Below are 25,913 nucleotides of genomic sequence, written 5' to 3'. Positions count from 1 at the left end.
GAGAATTGTTCGCTGTTATATCAAAAATCACAATTAATTTAGCTTTGAATCACCGAGTTGTCTATTAGGTTAATCAGACATTCAGTTTTAACTTTGGTATTCAGGAGGCACATTATAGATTAATAACCATCTTCATGTATAATCTACACCACAATCATGTCAAAGCCTTTTTCAGTGGAAATAACTTAAGTAAAATGAGAAGGTGACAAATATAAACTGACCATAGGCACAAGAATAATTAGTAAACCGTATGTAAAAGCGCTCATGATATTTTATGTGAAAACTATTTCACAACATTAAAAAGAGCTTTAACTGATACTGGCTCATTTGCTTAAGAATGCAGGCTTGTGATGCAACAAGATAAATGATTAAAAAAACAGGTTTATGCTTCTGAAATGATCAACTAAGAAAAACTGTTAATATATTTCACAAAATTCTGGAAGTGTTGAGATCTGGTTAAGTCGGTCGAGCACTCAGAGTGAAGATCTGGTTGTCTCTTGCCTCTTTTGAATCCGATGCGTTAAAAGATTCCAGGCTTTCGATACCTATGGAGACACGCATGCATTATTGATCAGCTGCATGTTTTGAGGTTAATAAAGCACGTCCATTGTGTTTGGCGTATACCTGTCTCTGCGTCACGTCAGGTTCCCACAGTGTGCACAGCACTACGTTAGCATGCTCTATCAGCGTTGCATTCGGCCACTGACTCTTCAGTCTCCTCAAGGCGTCTTCCTCCTTCACGCCGTCACGCTGGACTATACGCTTCACTGCCTGAGTCAGAGAGCGTTAACATCTAGAATCACAATATTGTTTAAATCATGACAACTCTCTGAATAGTTTTAGCATGTCAATGGTATTTGGACATATATATATATATACACACATACACACAGTGGGATGCAAAAGTCTGTGATATTTAGCAAAAATAACTTTCTTTACAAATTATATTATCAGCATAATAAAATGTACAAAGAGTCACATGATCAATGCCACTAGCACTTACAGTACCGTTCAAAAATTTGGGGTCAGCTAATTTTTTTTGCCATAAATTCATTATTTTATTAAGCAAGGATACATTAAATTGATTAAATTGACATTTTTAGTTATACAAAAATTTGATTTCAAATAAATGCTGTACTTTTCTATGTCCTTTAAAGAATCCTGAAAAAACTGCATCACCATTTACAAGTACAACTTTTTCAACACGTGATTTTAAGTGATAAATATTTCTTGAACAGCAAATCCGCATATTAGAAGATCATGTGACACTGAATACTGGAGTAATGATGCTGAACATTCATATTACAATGGAAAACAGTTATTTTGAATTGTACAAATATTTTACAATATTACTGATTTCATTTTTATCTTTGATCAATGAATGCAACCTTGGTGAGCAAAATCTTAACAAACAAGCGCACAATATAAAATATTTTAATATTTCAGGTTGTTTGCATGCTTCTTTGTTTTCAATTTTTTATTAATTTTTATAAAAACATTGTGTTTTTTTCAAGGTTTAAACTGATTTTGAATCCTAGAAAGGGGTCTCAGTCTTTTCAACCTTACAGTATTTTTTTTGTACCTTATTTATTTAACATTTTGGTACTGTACCTCTTCCTCTGGGATGGTGGCCACCCAAACCTCATGCACCAAATATGTCCATCCCGCCTCGAGCAACACAGCCGCATCCACCACGCAAACACGCTTACCTGAAACCAGGAAGAGAGAGAATGAATCTCACTCACTCAGACAAGATGTACAATTTCTGAATGCGGTGGATGAGAGAGAAAATGCTTCACCCTGTTCTTTTGCTTCTTTTATTCTCTTCTTCACCAGCAGAGCAATCTCAGGCCACACGATATCTGTCAGCGCTTTCAGACGCTCCTGGAAAACACGTCCAGAAACACGCACACAAACACAATATGAACCGCACGAAAACGACGTGTTCTGAATTAATTCAGTTCTGTTTATCAGCAGTTAAATTACCTGGTTACCAAATACTTCCCCCCCCAGAACTCGTCTGTTAATGGTCTTATCCTCATGAACAATATCTGACGGCAAAGAGAAACAAAACATCGATTAACTGACATTTTTTCATGTTTTCTGTGGGGGAAATCTGCAGAAGGCCAGTACAAACTGAGATTCATTACACTATAAACCCCAATATGTTGGCATTAGTCTTTTTTTTCTATATCAAATTCTTTCAAGTTAAACGAGTAGAACTTTACATTTTGATTTTGAACACAAACATGTTAATTGCACTTTAATTGAAACTCTGATCAAACTCATACAATTTGATTGCATAAGCATACTATTAACTCTGTACAAAAACTAATTTCACTGTACAAAATGTCCCCAATTAAAGTTCACAGTTCAGTTGCTGCCTTAAATTTTAAGTATGGCTGTACAAGTAATTTCAACAACAACAAAATTTAATTGCCAAGTTAAATCTTGTATAACTTAGAAAATGATGTTGAAATTATTTCAATGAGTTAAAGTAACGGGAAAACATATGTTTCTATGACTTACTCATTATATATCTTTTTTTACAGTGTTATTCTCCTTATACAGTCTGATGCAAAGCATGCTGGGAACTTGAAATCTACTGCAACTCATTCAGCTTATTCAGTTGAGCTCACGTTACCTTTTTTCCTATAAGTACAATGAACATTCAGTAATATATGAGTGAAGTGAACTCATTTCTTTTAGGTAATTTCGGCATCTCCTCTCCCTACCTGGACCGAACTCCTGGATGATCTTCTGATACGCAGATGTTCCCGGCAGGTACACCTCATGACCGAGCTGATCGCAGTCGATCCGCACGGCACCGAGAGCCTCCAGTCTGTGTGCTATTGAGCTCTTGCCCGACCCGCTGCCGCCCGTCAGACCAATCACATACGGATCCAGAGACAGATCCGGCTGCGGCTGCAAACACAAGAACAGGGAATCAAACCAAGATCTATGAGGATAAAATCAAAGTAATAAACAATTAATTTAATCTTTTTTTTTTTTTAACTAGACCAATAATTTAAAATGTTAACGCTAAGTTAAATGCTTAAAATATATCACATCACATATGATCAAATTACCTTTTTTTTTTAATAATATAAAAAATGTCACATAACAAAAAATTAAAAAAATATTAATACTTTACACTTTTGTTATGTAAAGGAACTCATTTAGTTTTTCAAATATTTAATTTAATCTTTAAAAAGGTTACATGAATAATTGCTCATATTCAAAAGTTGAAAAGTTTAGGGTTAGTATTTTTTTTAAAGAAATGTATACTATTATGCATTAAATAGATCAAAAGTGAGAGTAAAGACATTTATAATAATAGAAAAAGATTTAATATTTCAAATAAACGCTTGTCTTTTGAGCTTTCTATTTAACAAAATAACCTGACAAAACAGTCTCACGTTTCCACAAAAATATGAAGCAACTGTTTTCAACATTGATAATAATAATAATAATAATCAGAAATGTTTCTTCAGCAGCAAATCATCATATTATACTGATTTCTGAAGGATCATGTGACACTAAAGGAGTAATGATGCTGAAAACTCAGCTTTGATCACAGGAATAAATTACATTTTAAAATACAAATAATATTCTAAATTGTAATAATATTACTGTTTTTTTGTATTTTTGATCAAATAAATGCAGTGAGCATTTGAAAACATTTTTATATCTCTCCGCCCCAAAACATTTGAACTTTAGAGTATATGAGTAAATATATAATCTAAAAAAAGGGAAGGCAAAAGAAAAGCAGTAACCAAATCAGCCATCACATGATCAACAAGATCCACATGACTGAATATCCTTCATTAAATGACACCAGCAGTCACACTGCCATGACTCTTACTCTTTAAATGAATGTCTGGAGACCCAGTGATACAGAGGAGACGGTCACTCCTTCTGCTAAACAAGCTTTATGTCAATAATCTCAGGGACACGAAACCACCTGATAGGTTTCCCATGTAACCATTCATTCTGATGAGGAACACATTATTCACTAACTTCTCGTGCACACAGACCTTTTCCAATAATACATGCTATAGTTCAAATATACCAGTTTCAAATTATGCATAAATAGGAGAGTTATTGACTAATGAAGGATAGATAGATGGATGTACAGATAAAGAACATTATATAATTGTGGATTTTTTTAAGTACTAGTGAATATGAATGAAGTATTAGCAAGTGACGGGATGTTCATACACAGGGAGGTTTGAGCAGTGTTCCCAGCAACCGTGTCCTCAGGCTGGAAGAACTGATCTTCTCCTCCTCGATGTCAGCGTGATGGGCGTCTTTCAGCAGCTGGATCTCGTACAGAACCAGTTCAGCCAATCCCTGCACAGACACCAGCACTTAATCTCACAAATGACCAAAAAGCAGACAACAGCAAAGTCCAAAATGCACTGTGGTCAACATAGTAAGTTCAAAGATCACAAACGTCTAGTTTATGACTTACTGAGGATTCGACATGTAAGTGGAGAAAACAAATGCACATCAAACTTCCAGAGCAAAATACTTTCATTTATAAGCATTATAATGTATAAACTTAAGTTATTAATATTATATAAAACACTACTGTACAAAAGTTTGGGGTCTGTAAGATTTCTCTTACAAGTCTCTTCTGCTCACCAAGGCTGCATTTATTTGAACAAAAATACAAAAATAATTGTGAAATATTGTTACAATTCGAAATAACTGTTTTCTATTTGAATATATTTTAAAATGTAATTTATTCCTGTATTTTCAGCATCATTACTCCAGTCTTCAGTGTCACATGATCCTTCAGTAATCTTTCTAATATGAAGAAATATCAGAAGTATCAGAAAATATGAGCGGATTTGCTTATCAAGAAGTTCTTTGAGATTATTTGATGAATAAAGTGCAAACGAACAGCGTTTATTGGAAATAGAAATCGTTTATAACATTATAAATGGGTTTACTGTCAATTTTGATTGTATTTTTATCCTTCATAAAAAAAATTGAACCCCAAACTTTTGAACCATAGCGTATATTTGTTTTATTATCTAAATAACATAATGAAATTCATATACTTTTAAGTGTCCAAATACATTTGAGCTACTGTATTGTCACGATTGTGGTTTTCTTAAAGGCACCAGAAAAAAACCAACGTTCTCACATTTTCCACACGCTTCCTGTTGACAGCTTCACCCCCTTTCCTCGTCTCCTCGCTGACCACAATGCACTGCAGCTCAGGGTGGGTTATAGAGGGGCCGAAGGGGTCCGAGAGAGGAACGATTTCATACTTGAGTGATGGTTTCACGTCGTTCAAAAAGTCCTGGAGCTTCTGCACGCGCCGATCGAATGGCTCTATCAACTCCTTCAAGACCTTATCTACACATTAGAGTCAGAAAATAAGAATAAAAATACAAGATTAGATGGTTTTTCTGTGGTTCAAACTGTTTCGCCACGGTTCCAAGTTTATCGGTTGATAACAATGGTGGCAAAACGTCTCGAACACTAGTCAAGTCACATTTATTTATACACACTCCTGGGCAAAAAAAAAAAAGAAGGTCCAAGTCAAAAATGGCAAAACATTTAGTGTTCTTTTAAGGGTTTAAACCATTTTAATCACAAATCACGGGTCAGGAAATAAGCAAGAATTGCACAAATACTGTAGATAAAGTAACTAAGACTTTAACCATATTCTGCCAAAAAATTCTGAGAGAGCAATGACTTTTTAATTAGTGCATTTGCTTAAATTAAGCTAGGTGAGTCAGAAGTACACAATACAGATTCAGTTTCAAAGCAGCTTCAAAGTCATAAACAGGGAAATTACCGAATCAATGATGCAAACCATTAAATATGAGACAAATTCAAATTCTGCAGTAAAGCAGTTCTAAAAAGAGAAGAGTGTCATTCAGAAAAAGTCAGTTGTGTTTATTCCGTTCAGCTCAATAACTGTGTAAAGTTCATCAATTATGAAATGAGTTTAATTCAGCTACACACTTAAACCCGGTTTCACAGACAGGGCTTAGATTGAGCCAGGGTTAGGCCTTAGTTCAATTAAGGGATTTATGTAGCTTTTATAAACGTGCCTTAGAAAAACTCATTGCTGGTGTGCATCTTGAGACAAAACAATGGCACTGACATATTTTAAGATACATCAGTGCAAGTTGCTTTCAGTTTAAACAGCTCAAACATGCATTTTAGTCTGGGACTAGCTTAAGCCTGGTCTGTGAAACCAGGGGTTAAAGTCCCACTGAAGTGCCTTGAAATGCGCAGCATTATTCAATGTGTTGACCTAATTTCCACTGAAATAAGAAGACAGGGCGGGGCATATCAAACAGCCCCTCCCCTTTTGTTAAATAACCAATAGCGGTTAATTTATATCACAGCTCTGCCAGAGCCGTTGAGCTCGGTAAAGCCACAGTTTCCTCCTAATCTCTAACCGTTTCTCCTCCTTATCTTTTCCATATCGCTTTAAAATATAGCATTCTGAGTAGAATTCAAATGGGCCTGATTTTCTTTTTTTGTCTGCACCGACTTGATCATATGATTCGGTCTGTGATGTCGTGTCTCTGGACCATAGCTGCGGTGTTTCGCGTGACACTAACGTGAAACCAGACTTCATTCGCCCCAATATAAAGTATATTTACACTGTCTGAATCGTTCCCTATCCCCTATATAGTGTGCACTATGTGCCACTCGGCATGTAGAAAATAGTAAATGCGTGAAAAAGTGGCCGATTTCAGCCGCATCTCTGTATTTATAATGTACGGGGGCTACAATCTTCAGATTGTAGAGAGCGTTTGATTGGACAGAAAAGCTGATGAGAAGCTGAAGTGCAGAGTAATGTCATCAAAATCATTGATCCATATTGACAGAAGAGATCGCTTATATCTTCTAAATCCAAACTTAGTCATTGTTTTGGTTTTGGAGCACACTAGATTATAGCAGTATAACAATAAGGCTAACATATTCATACTAAAAGCCAAAAAAATTCAATTTTGACATTAAAAATACAGTTCGCAAAAGTTTTTTATCACAGCAATGCCTTAAAGGGTTAGTTCACCCAAAAATGAAAATAATGTCATTAATGACTCACCCTCATGTCGTTCTAAGCCCGTAAGACCGCCGTTCATCTTCGGAACACAGTTTAAGATATTTTAGATTTAGTCCGAGAGCTTTCTGTCCCTCCATTGAAACTGTATATACAGTATACTGGCCATGTCCATAAAGGCAATAAAAACATCATCACAGTAGTCCATGTGACATCAGTGGGTTAGTTAGAAGTTTTTGAAGCATCGAAAATACTTTTTGGTCCAAAAATAACACAAAATAAGACTTTATTCCGCATTGTATTCTCTCCCGGGTCTGTTGTCAATCCTTCACAGTTACGCTGATGGCGTAAGACGCTGATGACGTGTTATCTGGTGCGCCCGAGCTTCGTTTACAGTCTGAGGGAAACGCACGCTGTAAAAGTGTCTCATCCGCGACATGCACATTTACGCACCATTAAAAAATTTATATCCACGCAAACAATGTAGAATAGCTTGAATATAGCGTGCGTCTCCCTCAGACTGTAAACGAAGCTCGGGCGCACCAGATAACACGTCATCAGCGTCTTCCGTCAGCAGCGTCACTGCGGAGTCCTGAACGCAGATTGACAACAAACCCGGGAGAGAATACAATGCGGAATAAAGTCTTATTTTGTTTTATTTTTGGACCAAAAAGTATTTTCGATGCTTCAAAAACTTCTAACTAACCCACTGATGTCACATGGACTACTTTGATGATCTTTTTATTACCTTTATGGACATGGCCAGTAGACTGTATATACAGTTTCAATGGAGGGACAGAAAGCTCTCGGACTAAATCTAAAATATCTTAAACTGTGTTCCGAAGATGAACGGCGGTCTTACGGGCTTAGAACGACATGAGGGTGAGTCATTAATGACATTATTTTCATTTTTGGGTGAACTAACCCTTTAAAGAACCATTTTTGGTTCCCCAAAGAACCTTTCAGTGAACAGTTCTTAAAAGAAAAAATTGTTTCTAAGTGTGAACAACATTTTAATAATCTAAAGAACCTTTTTCCACTATAAAGACAATGGAAAGGTTCTATGGATGTTAAAGGTTCTTCATGCCAATACATAACCTTTATATTTAACAGTGTATAAGCAGCTCTACATAGACATTTTATTAGACTAGTTATTCATCCAACAAACTTGTAAAGCTTTCTAGAGGGTCTCCACTTACTTTTCAGTAGTTCCTGGTCACACACACCAATGACAAAACGTCTGTTGGCCAGGAGACAGGAAATATTCAGCAGGGTCTTGTGGGCGCCATGTAGACGATCAAACGTGCCGCCAACCACCACATCACTGAACGTCTCTAAGGGTTTTAATTCTGCACCTCTTCCTCCTCTATCCTCATCTTCCTCACCGCTAACCTCTTTTAGTCGCGGGTACAGAAGCACAGATGAGAGACTCGGGGTGCAGACGTAGCAGTGACCTGCGTACTTCTGCAAGCACTGGGTGACCATTGAGGACTGGCCTGAATCCTGGATGGGGAAGTCTGTCAGCACGACCTCTGGCGAGTGGGACAGCGTCTGTGGGGTGGGAAACGGGCCGCTGTTTCCGCTCAATGGTGCCGGTTGGCCACGGACATTGGTGAGCAGGACCCTGACGTCAAGGTGAGCGCAAATGTCAGCTGCGTTGCTGTAAAGGCGGGAGATGAGAGTGCAAAGATCCACCACGGGTGGGATGTAGACGGGCCGCACCTGCCCACCTGTGCCCAGGTTCAGGCCGGGGTGGAGATGGACGTAAAGCGTGCGCTCAACAACCTGGGCGGCAGACGTGAGTACAGGCGCTATGCGGAGAGGAAGAACGTGTAGCGGAGACGTAAGGACCAGGATACCGGTGCTGAACATGGACATGATTGACAGCTGATGGTGACTTTCTGCTCTGAGATGCTGAAAGATATAACACAGATATAACACATTTCACAGAGATCGTGGACAACTGCTTTATGCAGTTCTGTAGATACATATAAAAATGCATATCTTACATACTCACTTTGCAACTACTGTAATAAATAATTATGTAGTTATGTTTTTATCTATTAAATGTTATCATCTTTTGTTTTTGCCAACAAATGTTCATTGTCTATGTATTATTGTAAAGCGTATTTATTCTCTGGAAAGGAGCTATACAAATAAAATATAATCTATAGCTCTTAAATCGTGCAATTTTAATTAAAGGAATTCAATAAAACATGATTTACAAAATTACAATAATAAATAGAATAGAATAGAAATATTGCTCTTAGTCTTGGATCATTTGATAAAATTAAATAAAAAATGACTAATATTTAGACTAAAGTAAAACAAGAAAAGAACAGAATAGTGGAAATTTCATACACATACGCGAATACCTGCGATTACTAATTTACTGAATCGTTTATTAATTTAAAGTAGCAACAGACATTGAAAAATTGCTGAGCTCTTATATTTCCTGAATGATTCCAGGTTAGTGCAAAAACAACACAGCTGATCCGGAAAAACCCACAGCAACACCAGACTACTTCAGCAAAACCTACCTTGTATATTCTGCCGATTAGGGTGTTGCTAAATGCTAAATGCCGAATAATATTGCAGAAGACAACTGTCTAATATCAGCCTTCGTCATAATGACCATATAAAACACTAATGTTTTGCTCAGGAGAGCGAACTCATGTCCAGTTGACCTAGACGGCCATGTGCTGGAATACTGACTGCTGATTGGCTACCAGAGAGAGTTCCTGCCCTAATGAATCATGGGAAATGTAGTTTATACAGGCTTTCTATGCTTACGAACTAAAATTTGTCACCAAATATGAACATTTCTCTTCTTGTCATTTCAAATTATTTAGACAAATTATTATTGTTATCAGCATAAATTTTATTTCTGAAATAATCCCTCTTTTCAGATCAAGTTCTAGTGATTTTTAATAATTATTCAGAAATTCATAGAAATATTTTCACACTTCAGAAACACAATGGCCTGGTTTCACAGACAGGTCTTAGATTATGACAGAATTAGGCATTAGTTCAAATAGGACATTTAAGTAGCTTTTATAAACATGCCTTAAAAAAATAACAAGTTGCTTTCAATTAAAACAGCTCAAACATCCATTTTATTCTGGGATTAGGTTTAGGAAATTGAACTTTCTTGTGTCCTACAGAAATGAGAGAACAACAACAATATGACAGACCACTAAAAAGTATTAAAAGTACAGATTTTATTTGACAAAAATACAAAAATAACTTTTCAATTCAGAAGTTTCTAATGTACACAGTCTTAGTGACTATCTCTCTGTGCAGGTTAACTAAAAAAAAATACAATTGTTGATTAAAACAAAATCTCCTCAACAATCTCCTAAAACAATTAAACTCAATCTGAAGATAGTAATAAACTTCCAATGTTTCACAGGCTCATTTCAAAGATATTTGTGCATCCATTTTATAATGTCAGCCAACTTCTGTAGCAGTATTTTGGCTGGCAGATCGAGATGGGAGGAATGACCCAGTTACAAATCAGCGAATTTACAACAATGCATAAAACCATGTATTGTCTATAATATTTTTTTCCCCATTTCACAAAATTTTTAGGGGTCGCAAAATAGATTAAGTCTATACAGTATATTTGACATACATAAAAAACCTGAAATGTCATCAGAAACCTGAAACAAATGCACAACATTTTTCTGTACTAGCACAGTGTTAAGACTAAGGCCAGAAACAACACGCAAATACAGATACACATCCTTGGCCAACTTATTGCAAGAATATTGACAACAGTATTCAATGGGTGATAGAAATAACAAATTTTCTCAGCAAGATTTTTTAAAAATGTTTATTCTTGCCATTGCTAATGCTCACTGAGAATACAAAGTGTACTTGCATTGCATTAAGAAGGTTGTGCAAAACTGAGCTTACTAGATCGTATACTTGGACATCATTTGTTTCAGGCCTAAAAATTCAACAATTAAAATGTGCCACTGACATTCTCAGTGGCGCTGTGCTTTTGCAAAAACACATTCATAATGCAATAAACCTCAGTATCTGATATATAAAGCAATAGGGAGTTTCTACAAGACTTTCTAAAACTTCTTAGAATGTCATATTAGTCTCTTATAATAGTTTAGGCATCATTTTAAAAGAAAAGTAAAAAGATAAATAAAATGCAATCTGGTGTTTTGACCATTGTTGGCCACCATATCAGTTTGATACCTAAATGTTTTATGGTGGATTTCTGTGGATCAAACTCATCAAGTTCTCTTCATTTTAGGCTTTTCAGCGCATAAGGGTAGTATTTGAGGAAGATCCGTCGTGCAATGTCATATGTGTTGCCTAGTGGTTTGGACGGATATTTCCTCTGGTTGTAGACGAACCCTTTCTCAACCTGGAACACGGCCTGGTTGAACGCGTCCTGTTTGAAGGGTCTTCCTCTGTCCAGACACTCCACTAGCGTATTAACAAACAAGCCCCAGCGCTGTAAATAATAGTCTTCCACTAGACCACCCCACTCCTTGCTGGCGTAGTCCAGGATTTCCCCGTCGGGTCCCCATAGGGTGATCTGATTTCGGGCGTTGATATCATACAGCTGAGCCTCGTGCTCGTCCACACCCTGAGACTGAGCCTGCTCAAGCCACACCCCCAACAGGAAGTGTTCGTTGCTGGAAAGGAGGCGGTCCAGTTCAGGTAAGAGATCGTAGACCAGGACACCGCCAGCGGTCAGGAGGTCAGGAAGCTTTTGGGCCTGAGAATCGAACAAAGAAAATCATATTTCAAAGCTGTACACACTGGCAGTGTAAGTTTGAAACAGAGCATGTTTGACATGGAAAATTGGTAATGTGAAAGTAGAATGTGAATAAAAGCCTACATTGAATCTGTTCATCATATAAAGCGATCGAGTCTCTTCAGGAAATTTGGACTAAACCGCTCAATTCAAATTTGGTCAAGGAAGCTCAGGCATGTTCGCTTGACTTGAAGGAACCAATGAGGTTGAGCTTCTGTTTACGTTCGCTGATCAATGATTACATATAAATAAAAGCCTAAATTAAATCTATTCATCATATAAAGTGATTGTCTGTCTTTAGAAGAATTTGGATTAAACCGCTCGATTCTTATGGATTTATTTTACGATATCTTTATGAATTTTGTGAACGTCACAGTGGTAGTTGCGTAGCTGTCAATGGAGGGACAGAAATCTCTCAGATTTCTTTAAAAAGATCTTCATTTGTGTTCAGAAGATGAACGAAAGTCTTACGGGTTTGGAACGACATGAGTGATTAATGACAGAATTTTTGGGTGAACTATCCCTTTAAATTTTCAACTTGTAATCTAGTAGGACTGGTTTGCTAGTTCATCGGTATAAACCATAACCATTACGTTTGTGTTTACCTGGAAAGCGTTCCGTATTTCCTTGTAGAATTCAGTTGTAAGAAGCTGAAGAGCTTGTCGCGTCACGTCCGCAAGATCATACCGGAAGGTTTCCAGAGTGACTAACCCTGGCGATGCCTCGAACAGAAGCTTCCATGCCTTGTAGAAGTCAGCCGGTTTATACCAAATGTCTGTTTGCATGTGCAGGGACGGCCGATGTACCAAAGGACTCCGGTTGTGGTTCTTGTATTTTGGAAGAGTGCAGTTGTAGACGCTATGAAACAAGAGTTGCCAGGCCACTGTCAGGTTCTCATCCATGGTACCGTAGCGCCGCAAGGCGTACAGCGATACCCATTTGGAAAGGTTGACAGGTTCTTTGCGCCAGGCAAGCTCAGTCATGAGTTCGTAAACAACTGGATTCTGTTCGATGCCTTCGGGAGTCAAACCCAAACCCACTAGGGTTGAATTCGGGAAGCGGATGGCATTGAAGGGGCCGGAGTTAATGCTCTCCACCGTTCCAAACAGGCCGCTATTCCCTCCAAAATTGTGAAGCATGCACCAGATAAACGGCTGGCCGTAGAAGGAGTTCGTGGAAGAGTAGACAGGCATGGATTCGGCAAAGAGATCCAGGACAATCATGCGCCCCAGGGGGACGCCGTGCAACAAAGCCTTGACCTGGTCTGGTTTCCAGAACGAAGGGTCACTGATAAATAGCCAACCCTGCATCAGCCAAATTGCTTGAGGGTCCACTGCCAGAAAGAGAGAGAGTAAATAGGAGAGAATAAGTAATCAACGCATCTGTGTGAGCAGTTGTGAGGGCGCCGTGCCTCATCCCATCATGGGGTTGGGAACTCCAACTGTGCCTCAGAAAAGAAACGGGTCAATTGTGGAGCAAATGCAATCTGATGAGCCAAATGAGCAACATCTAGGACAATACCACTTGAATTATTTTCAACACAAACTCTTGTTGGTGCAAAAACGGGGTAACATAGTTACCTGACGTCATGGTACTGAAGACGGCACGGCTTATAGACGCCAGGTAAGTGGGGTCTGAGGATGCTGGGGTCATCTCATTAAAGGTGTCTGTGTTGTAAATGTGGTCTGTTCCAAACTCCTTAATGACCTGGGTCAAAAAGAGCGCTCCTATCCGCTGGAAGAGCGGGTCGCGCGGGTCCAGGACGTAGGCGCAGGAGTAGGTACAGTTAAAATGGCTCCAGGGGCTCAGCTTGGTCACGTTTGCTTGGGGAAACAACCTAGGGGACATTGCTAAATGTGATTATTTCACTATCACACTATCTTCACATATCTGGTAAACAGAAGAAAACAAGTTATATGTTCTTTAGACTTTTTTATTGCACTGACCATATCAAAATAAATAATTATACTGTATATTATTATTTTTTTAACGCCATGTCAGCAACAAGGCTATTTTCATGGTAAATAACAAAAATCATACAATTAACAAAAAGCTATACAAGACATTTAATACAAGACAAAACTTGTAAAATACATTGAGGTGATATTTTTATATACATCCATCAAACATAATCTCTGAATAATTTTGTTTTCTATATATATTAAAAACAGGGCAGTCCAGTAAAATATCTTTAACAGTCATTAAAGGATGATTTATTTAATCTAACTTATTTTTTCATTATCCAAAGAAATATCTTACACAAGATTTAGGAAATCTAACAGTCGTAGAAATGTACTCAACAACAACCAAAAATACTTCAAAATCTAAAATCTGCACTCCTGAAAAATGTGAGAATGACATATTTGAGGAATATTACCTGGTAATACCTTCAGGTACGATTCCTGAAAAAGCAGGCAATACAGGTATCATCCCAAAAGATCTCATCCGGTCCAAGATTTTAAACTGCAGGAATAAAATGTACAATATTTAAAAGATTTTTAATGCATGACTATGTGCAACTAGATTATTACATTTTCTGGTGGTGCTTGCCTATGCAAAAGTTGTCAAAATGCTAGAGTGTTTTTTAAGTTAAAGTTATTAGCAACTTGATAAAGCTTGTTGTATGATTGCAACCCACAATATGACTGCCTCTAGATGTGGCTTTAGATATTCTGGATTGTGGTCTAATCTGGCCTCTTAATATCAGTGGAGTAAAGTATTTGAGTAAATGTAATTAGTTACTATACTTAAGTATCTTTATGGTTACTTTGTAGTTTTATTGAATATCAAAAATATTAGCAACTTTACTCTACTTGACTACATTTTTGAATAAGTATATGCACTCTTTACTCTAATACATTTGTATGGAAGCTTGATTTCGCCACAGAATAAAACATTTTAAAAGATAATTGCGACTTTTTATCTCAACCAAGTTTACATCACGCAATTCTGACTTTATATCTTGCAATTATGAGAAATAAAGTCAGAAAAGCAAGATATACTGTAAAGTCAAAATTGCGTGTTATAAAGTCGCAATTGGGTGTTATAAAGTCAGAATTGTGCAAAAAACAGTTATGTCTCGCAATTGCTATGTTCAAGCTTATTCCTAAATAGAAAAAAAAAATCTGCAAAATAATACCACATCATATTTTATCTGATCAAAAGTGTGCTCAGTACCTGCAGGTAGAGCTGTTTGACATGCCAGGACTGGGGAAGTGGTCCTTCCCACTGAAACAGGTTTCCCATGCGGTTCCACGCGAGGAAAGCTGGACCTGTGAAGAAGCGATCCATCTCAGTCTGGTTCAGACCGAGAGACAGATAAACCTACAGTACATCAGGAAAAGAAAACAGGCAAATATAAAACACAATACTCTGAAAAACATACATTTGTCAAACTGAATTCACAAATACTCTCACCTCTTGCCATAGCACCTCCTGTCCAGTGAATGCCAGGGGAAGATTTATGCCATTCAGTGCCATCCAATCAATCTCCCTTTGCCACCTCGGCCAATCCCACCACACGGAGGAGTAACTCTGGGTACACACGTTCTGATAGTACCTGAACCTTCAGTTACACAAACACTAAAATAGATGATTTTGCTGAAATAGGTTTGCTTGCACAGCTCAATGACTGTTGTTTCATACTTGGCAATACTATTTACTGTTTTGGTGCTGTAAGGAACATGACCTCATTCATAACGTCACATTCACATTGTGTGGAAATCAGTGTTCGCAGGCGTCTCTGAGAGTGACATAGTACAGGCCAGCTCATGCAGAACTAACAAGACAAACACTCAATCAGACAACAAGAAAGGTCCGGCTACAACAAAACATCCGCATGAACAACAGCGGAGAGAATCAACAATGCTGCAGTTTTTTCATTGGCCTGCAAATCACACACACACACACACGCACGCGCACACACACACACACACACACACACACACAGGGTGCTGTCCTGATTGGATCTACATGAGAAAATATAGAAGAACGAAACAAAAACAACTGTTCATTAAATGAAACAAGCAAATAACAAAATGAAAAAAAAAGACACAGACAATATTGCATAGACAGCTAATAAAGTGTGCATTACTCCAATAGTCTATAAATTATGGTTTTAGTTGCACAAATCTGCACTACATTACATAAAACATACATTAGATAGTCCAGCTTAATCACATTGAGAAAACTAGTGATAGTTACTAGTATTTTGTTTGATATCTGTGCTACAACATTAATTGTCAGTCCTTTTGCGACTGTTTTATAGAAATATACAGTATATCAATTGTGGCTGACCAATATGGATTTTTTTTATTTTTTTTTTATTAAAATACATTTTTTACACAATTTTTTAAATGTTGTTGTTATAAAACCTTAAAAGTTAAAGCAAAAAAAAAAAAAAATTCATGCGATTATACAGCCAGTATATTTAGAACTGGCATAAAGAGGAATATGTTAAATCAAAATTGGCAAATATCCCTAATATCACATTTTTGTTTTAGTCCAAGAATGGAAAGTTGCAATAAATTAGGAGAAAAGTGAACATGAAAGTCAGGAATAGTTGGAACTGGTACAGCTTCAGTCCCTATATAGCATATAGTATAAGAATTAAAATGCATGCATAATTATAAATATGTAAATGATATGTGCACATCACAGGAACATTCAGGTTTGAAACACTCTCCAGAGCTTCATTAACTTGAAATATCAAACGTTATTAATCTATGTTAAGAAACTGGAGAGTGTTTCTTTACCAAGCGATTGTTCTCTTGTCAATCACATCACAATAATCACCTCTATACTGTGACATCATTTAGTTGCCCTGTGATGTCATTTATCTGTGGCATTCTTTACATATGATGTAATGTATGGGTCAAATAAATAATAACAATACATAAAAATAACATAATTCATTTTATACTCTTTGGAATGTGTTTTATATATTCTGAAACTTTTTTTTTTTCAAGCTATGGAGATTTTGAACATGTATACCTGTGCGGTGTTTTGATGCGCAGGACGCCGGTGAGAGGAGGCAGGGGTCGGGGGAGATTTAACTGATCTCCAGACCAGGACACATGACAGTTGCAGAAGTATTTCAGATAGTTGTATATCCCGGTGGCCACCGCGACCCCCGAGCTGCCCACAGCTACGATCTTGCTGTTTTTGGCGGATCGCAGCTCACACACGTCCAAAGTGTCATTAGACAGAGTCCTGTTGACTGACACGATGAAATCCCGAGATCTGTTGCCCAGCAGTCTCCTGAGCAGGTCCACCACGGCTCTGGACTGGGTTTTATCGCTCGCCTTCGCTCTCAGATGCGCGAGCGTCTGGAAGTCGCTGCAGACCGAGTGCAACAATGTAACAAATAAAAGCGCGAGCAATGCGCTGCGGTTACAATGTCTCATTTTGAGTTCCCTGAGTCAGTTGCATCGGTGCAACAGATGTAGGTTTTAAAACTTTACACTTTTCTACTATTGATTTCCTTCGCGTGAGCAGGAAGCAATGCGTGTCAATGGGGAGGCAGACGACCAATCACGAGACGGTCTCAATGGCCTCTGAGGAGCTTGAACCAATGAGAATTCCGGATTGAAAGAAAACGAGTAAAACTCTGTAGTGTTCATCACATGATTCCATCCATTGAATGTGATGGACATAAACAACTGATTTTATGAGGCTGTAAACATACAACGATGCTGTTTATCAGGAAGAAAATGATAGAACTGTCAAAGAGCGTATGATTATTATTAAACTTTCTAGTTCAAATGGGCGGTGATGGTGAAATGCAAAAAATGTTATTACAATAAATCGAACAACTTTACAGAAAATAGTTATAAAGCCAAAGGCAAATGTGGCAAGGAACATAAGGAAAATGCTCAGGTAGATAAGGAAGAACCCTTGGATTGGGATCCAGACTCTAATTGGCACATATTTAAATAAATGCTAAATATACTAAATTGTGATAATAATAAAATCATAGTGATCGATAATATTCCTTATGTATAGTAATAATTACATTGTTATTTAATAAACAATTAAGTAAAGCAACAAAATGCATGTATTATTTTATTTTATTTTAATTAATGGTGAAAATACAGCTATGAGGAAAGAATTGCACATTCATTGGAATAAATCTCTTGTATACTGTCTATGGAACAAATCAGTGCATTAAGTCAGTGTAAATGTGTCGAGACTTTTATTTTGAAAAGTTGCTTGACGGAAGTCAATGCACCGGTCTGCGTGTAAAAGTTACTGTTAAGAATTTTTTATTTCGCTATTCTCATGAAGCTTCATGAAGGATGTGAGTATAAATAAGTGAAAATATGTTTGTAGTTTTATAAACTATATTTTATTAAGTGATAAGGAAGTCCAGAGAATTGATAGGTAACGTTAGCAAGCACGTGTAGATTTGCACATTAAACACCTCCTCTAGGTCTCTACTGGAGCATCTGTTTGAGAACTGGATGCATGCATGTACCTAATTAAACAATCTCATTATACACTGATGATATGTGAAGCTCACTGTGAATTATTGCACAATGTTGTTAATATAAGCAAGAACTGCATTCACATACATGCACACATTGTAGTGAAAAGCTGTAATATGAGCTCTCTGTTGTTTATTTCACAGATCTGTGTTTACTGTAAAGATGTCAGAAGAGGTCCTGCTGGCTCGTGTGAAGGCTTTGGAAGAGGAGGTGGGGAGACTGAAAGCTCAGCTGAAAGTAGAGAGAGATGGAGCTGGGACAGAGGAGAGAACTGAAGCATCAGACAGCTTCAAACATCAGAAAGGTGAAGAGAACAGATCCAAACAGAAGAAACGAGGAGCAGAAAGGCCCTTTGACTTCTCTGCCCACCCTCGCAGACATGTGGCACTGAGGCTGGCATATCTCGGCTGGCAATATCAGGGCTTCGCTGTCCAAGAAAACACAGACAACACAGTTGAAGCCCGGCTGTTTGAGGCCCTGCTGAAGACTAAACTGATCCAGGACAGACAGACCTCCAACTATCATCGCTGCGGCCGCACAGATAAAGGAGTCAGTGCTTTCTCTCAGGTACTGTGATCTGCTTTTACTGAATATTGTAATTGCAACTTAGTTATATTCAATTTCATCATGTTTTCATATTTTCCAGAGTTCCTACAATCTTGGAAAATAGAGATTAAACATTAATGTATTATACAGCTGATACAATATCATTTATTCACCATGTGTGTGTAATAACCTCATTAAACTGAAACAACTAAAAGCATAACATGGAAAATAAAATTATTATTAATTTTTATTATTAAACTCATGCATTTTGTTCTGATCTGAACAGATCTGTAGTGTCATGAATTCTTGACATAATTTTTTTCTCCAAGTTATACATCCAACTAATTTATATTTCTATAAACTGTGTCTGATAACTGATAACATATTTAGAACCAATTTTGTACAAGAATAATTTTGTTTATATTAGTGCTGTCAAATTGATTCAAATTGAAAGTTTGTGTTTATATTAAATATGATCTGTGTATATAGTAAATATATTAGTAAAGTTATGGATTCTTGATATTAACTTTTTGGTTATATCCAACCAATCTATATATCTGTAAGTTTCTGATAACTTATATTCAGAACCATTTTTTATTTTGATGCAATGAAAAATAAACATTCAATTATAACATCTAAAAGTATAACATGAATTGCAAATATCTTTAAAAAAATATTATTATTTATGCCATTACATTTGTTTTTGTGATCTTTGTAATAAATATATTTTTATATTCTGTAAAATCCTGGATTCATGATGTTGATTTTCTTCTCCAGGTTATATCCATTGATCTGCGCTCCACGCAGTGCGGAGGAGGTTTAGGTGTGACTGTCCCGGCTGGCGTGGAGGTCAAAGGCAAGGCTTCTGCAGAAGAATTACCATATGTGAAGATCCTAAATCGAGTCCTGCCACAGGACATCAGGATCCTGCAATGGGCCCCTGTAGAAAGCGGCTTCAGTGCGCGCTTCGACTGCCGGTCCAGAACATACAGATACTACTTTCCTCGTGGAGACTTGGATGTGGAACGCATGGCAGAGGCTGTTAAACGGTCAGTAGATGAAAACTTCAACACTATAACCGTATCTACTCCTGAGTCTGCTTAAAGAATATTATGTACAGTCACTCAACTTCATTTAAACATTTGATTAAATTAAATAATGGCAAAATACACCATGTCTTTATCCTCGAGTTGTTCAAGCTGCTGTTAATTTAATTGACACTGTGTTCAGGAGCGCGGTCACAATGGCTTCTTCTTTCCATGCAGGTACGAGGGAACACATGACTTCAGGAACCTGTGTAAGATGGATGTTGGTAATGGAGTCTTGCAGTTCCAAAGAACCATCTTGTCTGCCACGGTCCAGCCAGCCCAACTCAACCCCAGCTGTCCTGACGACCCCCACCAACTCTACGTCTTCCAGGTCAAAGGTCTTGCTTTCCTCTATCACCAGGTAAGAAGCCCAGCCTCATACTGGAGGCCTTCAATGCTAAAGCAGTGGTTCTTAGCAACGGGCCCTCAAGATGACTTAAAGGTCCCATATTGTACAACTTTCTGAAGTTTTATTTTAGTCCTTAAGAATATATATTTGCGGTATAAGTACCAAAATCCATCTGTTTACATCCATCCTTTCTCAGAAGCTCTGGCAAGAACAGGTTGATTTTGGCCTGTCTACTTAATATTCATGAGCCTCTCTTCTGATTGGTCTGATGTTTTCTGAGTGACCCACCATTGGGGTGTGGTGGGGGGGGGGGGGGGGGCGGGGGCGGGGGGTGGTGACTGAAGGCGGTGACTGAGTAGTTCTGCCATCATTTATACAGAAGTCACAACAGCTCGTGAAAAGGCGCAGCTACTTTATGCAGACTGTGTGCATTTGACTGTTTTGAAACTTATATGGTAGTTTCACAGCCCCTAGACCTCTGTTATCATGAAAAAGGCAGGAAATTTGAGTTTTGACAATATGGGACCTTTAACATAACTGTGCGTTCACACCGCCGGCGGCGAGAGCGTCAAATTGGCCGGAAGCTATTCATTTTCAATGAGAGCCGGCGGCGAGGGCGGCGCGGCCCGTCTTGGACGGCGAGAGCGGCGAGAAGAGTTGAAATTAAGTCAACTTTATGGTAATAAGCTATGACGCGGTTCGGCGGCAACCAATCGGAATGTAGAAGTCCTCCGCCTGAGAGGAGACCAGAGAAACTTTGGTTCCGACCACATTAGTTCCTAAGCAAAATGAAGGAAAAGTTCATTATATCTGTTGCGGGTTTCCCGTTATTGTACGACGTGTCCCTGTTTACATACAGGGACATTAATTAAAAGGACGACGAATGGAAAAAGGTGTCTGAAATTGTTGGTGTTTTGTTACTTTCACATTTAAAATATTTTAATAGATTAACTTATACCCTACGTGTGGCCAGTATGCACAAAAAAGGATACTGATTTATGTTCAGTTCTTATTTGCTTTGCGGCTCCTTTAAATAAAGTTTTAAAAAAATCACGCATTCTAAAATCTACGTCAGAGCGCCAGAGAGTCCCCGAATCTCACGGCGTCGATGGCAGGGCGGCGAGAGCGAATTTTGCCGCTCTCGCCGGCCGCGGTGTGAACGTACAGTAAGACAAAACAAGCTTTAGAAGAAGCTAAATTACTAAAAATCTATATTTTTTTTAATCCTCAACAACTGTTTCCACTGTCTTCGAAAACCTGGATATAAAAGTTACCTTATTTTAAAAGTGTGAAACTCTTTCTCAATGAGTCAAAGATCTTTGTTTTTGTTTTTAAAAACATAGTATGCAGTATTCATTAGCTAGTATTGCATCGTGATCATAACTGATCTTTTGCAGGTTCGCTGCATGATGGCTTTGCTGCTGCTGATTGGACAGAAACTCGAAGCTCCAGAAATCATTGATCAGCTGATGGATGTGGAGAAAAACCCAAGGAAACCTCAATACAGGTGGGTTTTTTTTTTTTATATGTATTATGCAGTTTTTATTATAAATGATTTATCTGTGCATATCATTTTTTTTTATTCGTATACCCTCGTAATCCAATCCTGAATCCAAATAAGTTTCTATCCTTCTTGCAGTGACATTTCTTCTCTTCTTTGATGATGTGTTTACTGGTGTGAGGGCGGGGCAACCTGTCACTCACATGAGATTGACCAATAGCAAACCACAACCATCCAATCAATTCCCCATTGACAAAATCAAGCCCCGCCCTGCATTTATTCTAGTTTCAGAAGTCGTTTCACTTGCAATAGAAAAGAAAAGTCTATCGCACAACTATCGTTTCATGCCGACTTTAATTCTAGTTCCTGTGTTCTGTAGTATGGCGGTGGATTACCCATTAGTTCTGTATGACTGCCAGTTTGAGGGTGTGGATTGGAGGAATGAAACAGAAGAGGAGACCCATGTCCTGAACTCACTGCACCAACACTGGGTTCAGAATGCAGTCAAGACGCAGGTTCTGCTCGGCATGATCCAAGGCCTTCAGAAGAACACAACCACAGGTGTGCGCTCATATTGAAGCTATTGATGTCTGGAGGGACACACTAACATACTGCCTGCTATTTATCTTAAAATTAGCCATTATAAAAAAGTTGTTTTTGTGTTTTAGAGATGACTTCTCTGCAGTGTTGGCTCATGGAGGGATCCAGGCAGAAGAAGTACCAGCCTCTTCTGGAGCGGCCGCGCTGCCAGAGTTTGGAGTCCAGGATCCAGCACTTTGTGAAGAGGGGAAGACTGGAGCAAGAAGAAGGAGAGAACGGGGAGGAGACGACCGTTTTCAGGGGGAAAAAATCAAAACATTCCCATCTGACAAACACAAACCAACTCCAGGAGCAGAACCACGGAGCAAAAACCGAGGAAAACCTACAGTTATGAACCTTTATGATTTCTGCTTTGACTTCGTGTGTACAGAATAATTTGAAGGCAAAATATAATTTTTTTTCTTTTTTTCCCCCTAATTTTTTACCTTGCCCAAAGTAACGCTTTTATTAAAGGATTGCTCCATGTGTTCTGATCATGTGTAGATTTGAAAATGAGACTTCCTTTATTTATACACAACATCAGTGATGTGGCTTTAAAGCTGTATTGTCTCAGCTAAGTAAATGTACTGACTTATAGATATTAAATCCATGTGGTTGATTTATTAATGCCACATGTTGACCCAGAATGTTTTTTTTATTTTTATGTCCTTCTTTGTAAATATGTAACTTTATTATGTAACTGTGAAAAAAAATCTGTTCAACGAAATGAACTGACGCTAATTTGAATCTGTTTAGTTATCATTTCAATTATTCTTAAATTTCTTACAACTATTTATAAAGTTTCAAAAAAGCTTTTGAATCAATAAGATAATTTGCTTACACTTTACAATAAGGTTTCACTTGTTAACATTTAATGCATTAGCTAACATGCACAAAAATTTAGCAATATAATTTTTAGAGCATTTATGAATGTACAAATACAATAATTGATAGTTTGTTTACGTTGATTAATCACTACTATCAATTACAACTTTTAAAACCTTTTTTATTTGCTTATACTATACATTTGTAAAACTTAAAATCACATGTTGGAATTAACATTAATAAATGCAGTATTGTTCATTTGAACTCATTTAGTTAACTAAAGAGACTAATGTAATGTTACATATAATTTTCCTATAGATATATTGATGCAAAAAAGCCTGGAAAACTAACCAGAGAGGAATCATGATGTCGATTGATGATATTTATTTAGAAAATTACAAACTACTATATATAAAGGGATGTAGAACATAGGCAGCCTACAAATGAATCATGTAATAATTACATTTCAACATCCCTGAGAAAATGAGTGACATATTGCAGGGTTTTTTGCATTTCTCTAATGCCGCCTAATAAAGGGCTTTTCTTTATGCATTCTTCTGATATCTCTTCATCATCCGGACCAAATCGACTTCTCAGGTAATTTCCCTCCCAGTATTATTGACCAGTGTGTGCTGCAGACCAGTGGAAATGATTGGAAGAACGCTGGCTGAACAAAACACCACCTGCTCATCCTCATTCAAAGGCAAGTCACTGAGTCCACGGCTCTTGTCTTACAGCTCTTGACTCTTCAGTTTAGGCTGGAGCCCGCGCTCTAGATCCTGTCGGCTGTGAAGACATTCATTTTCAAGACAAAATATTTACATTTCCTCTGATAAAACATTTTCAGCATACAAATTATAGGAATAGTTCACTCAAAATGTACATGCTTTATTCTGTTCTTTAGTATATACTGAAGTCACTGCATGAAAAAGGCATTTCTTTTATGTTCCACAGAGGAAAAAGCCATAATGAACAACAAAACAAAAAAATGATATATACTTACAATGTGCTTTGCCCAATGGTAGCATAAATTTTTTTTGTCTCTGAGATTTTTTCCGCTTTCAACTCCGAAATGACGGAGGACAGTGAAGTCACTTTTCTCTTTAACCTTCTAATGGTGGCATTCTTCAATTTGATTTTTTTCCTGCAGTCCTCAATCTTGCCCAGGACCAAGTTCAAACTGTGCTTCAGCTTCTTTTCAGATTTGTTCTCTTGCATTTCTGTTTCGGTGTCATCTATGGAACTACGAGCTGTGTTTGAAGACCAAGAACGGTAGCAGTGATCATGTCTAACTGCAATGACACATATTTCAGTGGGGTAAATCACTGGCGTCACACTGGTTTCAGCCATGTCCTGATCCGAAGCGTCTTCCTCATCATCTCCCACAAACTCATCTAAAATTACCTCCTCTTCCACATACCTTCTCTTGGAATCGCTTTTGAGACTGTATGTATGAAATTCATGATTTTCATAATTCTCCACATTCCTCCGCCTTCTATATAATTTGGTGCACCATGCCATCTTAAAGGAGTCAGGGAAGAAAAATTTGGTGGGGACAGCTGTTTTCTTAAGGCACACTTGACCTTTATTGTTCTTGAAGAAACTGCTGTCTTCAAAGTGGTGGGAACATATGCGAGAAGATGGAGATGGCTTGAAATGGTCACGTCTGATGTTCACCATCCACCGCTGCAGTCGATCTTTGTCACCTAATGGGAAACTGTAAAATTAATGGAGAGATGGATTAGAGAATAGGATAGAAATATGATTTTAAAAGCTCACATATAGTCTTTGTTCAATAGGAGCAGATAAAAGCCATATCATAAAAGTAGTATTCTTGGAATAAAATAATAATAACTTTTTGTATTGAACTGGAAATGGGATTCATTATTTGACCATCAAAACCCTTTTTATAAGATTTTAAGAACCTACTGAAATAATATTTCTCTTATTATCTATTTTACATGTGTGAATTATTAAATGGGCTTCTTTTATTTAAAAAAAAAGTATCAACATACACAAAATATTAACGTCTATTATTCATTACTAGACAGATATTTATACATATAAAGTGCACGCGATTGATATATAAAGACAAACACAGTTTTGACAATGTGACTGGAATAAATTAAATAACCAACCGACCGATGAAAACTTATACTGGACCCTGGTGAGGAACGATTAGTACAATTCAAAGCTGCACACGACATGTTTACATGTCAAAGAAGACTAGCGACACATCATGACAACAACACAACTTCTGTTTTTCCTTCAGCGGCGGCGGCGCGCAAACGTAAGCAGCGCATTACTGCCACCTACTGTTAGTATATATATATGCTGTTTTATGAATATAGTACAGTCTATGGATATATCTCATCATCTCTTTATGTTGGTGGGGTGAAATATAAAAAATAAAATAAAAAGAATAACCTCGAAATTTTAGTCATATAAGAGCGATAATTACTATATGATGTTGCTGTACTTTTTGGATGGTTAAAACAAAAAGGCTGTTCGTACATTTAATATTATTTGCATTTTATTTATATTATTATAACTGATGGGAAAATATTTTCGAATATATTTATTAGTTATGTATTCATATTAGATATGTTTTTATATCGGTTTTATTTTTTTATTATATTTTATTATTTTATGTATATTGTTTGCATAATGTAAATTATAGTGTCATTGTAAACTAGATGAACAGGTTAATATGGTTCATGA

At 37.4% G+C, this 25,913-nt stretch overlaps 4 protein-coding genes across 7 annotated transcripts; 1 reads left to right on the top strand and 3 right to left on the bottom strand.

The window, feature by feature from the left end:
* Positions 1–76: 76 nt before the first annotated feature.
* On the bottom strand, positions 77–9,795 carry coasy (CoA synthase). Its single transcript, XM_079601396.1, has 10 exons — positions 9,580–9,795; positions 8,239–8,953; positions 5,156–5,370; positions 4,222–4,353; positions 2,736–2,925; positions 1,987–2,051; positions 1,800–1,884; positions 1,612–1,709; positions 625–771; positions 77–545 (listed from the first exon to the last, which is right to left on the bottom strand). Exons 2-10 carry the CDS (start codon positions 8,915–8,917, stop codon positions 474–476), a joined length of 1,683 nt encoding a protein of 560 aa, XP_079457522.1. The 5' UTR covers positions 8,918–8,953; positions 9,580–9,795; the 3' UTR covers positions 77–473.
* A 445-nt stretch (positions 9,796–10,240) lies between these two features.
* naglu (N-acetylglucosaminidase, alpha) lies at positions 10,241–17,383 on the bottom strand. The gene is made up of 7 exons (XM_079601601.1): positions 16,812–17,383; positions 15,237–15,384; positions 14,997–15,143; positions 14,197–14,282; positions 13,400–13,656; positions 12,425–13,152; positions 10,241–11,780 (listed from the first exon to the last, which is right to left on the bottom strand). Exons 1-7 carry the CDS (start codon positions 17,222–17,224, stop codon positions 11,301–11,303), a joined length of 2,259 nt encoding a protein of 752 aa, XP_079457727.1. The 5' UTR covers positions 17,225–17,383; the 3' UTR covers positions 10,241–11,300.
* Positions 17,384–17,440: 57 nt separating this feature from the next.
* pus3 (pseudouridylate synthase 3) lies at positions 17,441–23,739 on the top strand. Of its 4 annotated transcripts, none has more exons than XM_079601594.1 (7): positions 17,441–17,551; positions 18,448–18,871; positions 19,628–19,899; positions 20,116–20,299; positions 21,685–21,794; positions 22,168–22,349; positions 22,457–23,454. In XM_079601594.1, exons 2-7 carry the CDS (start codon positions 18,467–18,469, stop codon positions 22,720–22,722), a joined length of 1,419 nt encoding a protein of 472 aa, XP_079457720.1. In that variant the 5' UTR covers positions 17,441–17,551; positions 18,448–18,466; the 3' UTR covers positions 22,723–23,454. The 4 variants fall into 4 exon arrangements, with proteins under 4 accessions (XP_079457720.1, XP_079457717.1, XP_079457718.1 ...); XM_079601591.1 differs by lacking the exon at positions 17,441–17,551 and adding an exon at positions 17,911–18,117 and having other exon boundaries at positions 22,457–23,739; XM_079601592.1 differs by lacking the exon at positions 17,441–17,551 and adding an exon at positions 18,109–18,200.
* LOC306992557 (uncharacterized protein) lies at positions 23,564–25,496 on the bottom strand. Its single transcript, XM_079601600.1, has 3 exons — positions 25,335–25,496; positions 24,196–24,909; positions 23,564–23,978 (listed from the first exon to the last, which is right to left on the bottom strand). The coding sequence occupies exons 1-3, from the start codon at positions 25,397–25,399 to the stop codon at positions 23,924–23,926; spliced, it is 834 nt and encodes a 277-aa protein (XP_079457726.1). The 5' UTR covers positions 25,400–25,496; the 3' UTR covers positions 23,564–23,923.
* Between the last annotated feature and the right edge of the window lie 417 nt (positions 25,497–25,913).

The sequence above is a fragment of the Phoxinus phoxinus genome (genome assembly GCF_949152265.1).
Source record: "Phoxinus phoxinus genome assembly, chromosome: 24".
In the NCBI taxonomy this organism is placed as follows: Eukaryota; Metazoa; Chordata; class Actinopteri; order Cypriniformes; family Leuciscidae; genus Phoxinus; species Phoxinus phoxinus.
This window is presented reverse-complemented; position numbering and strand designations above follow the sequence as displayed.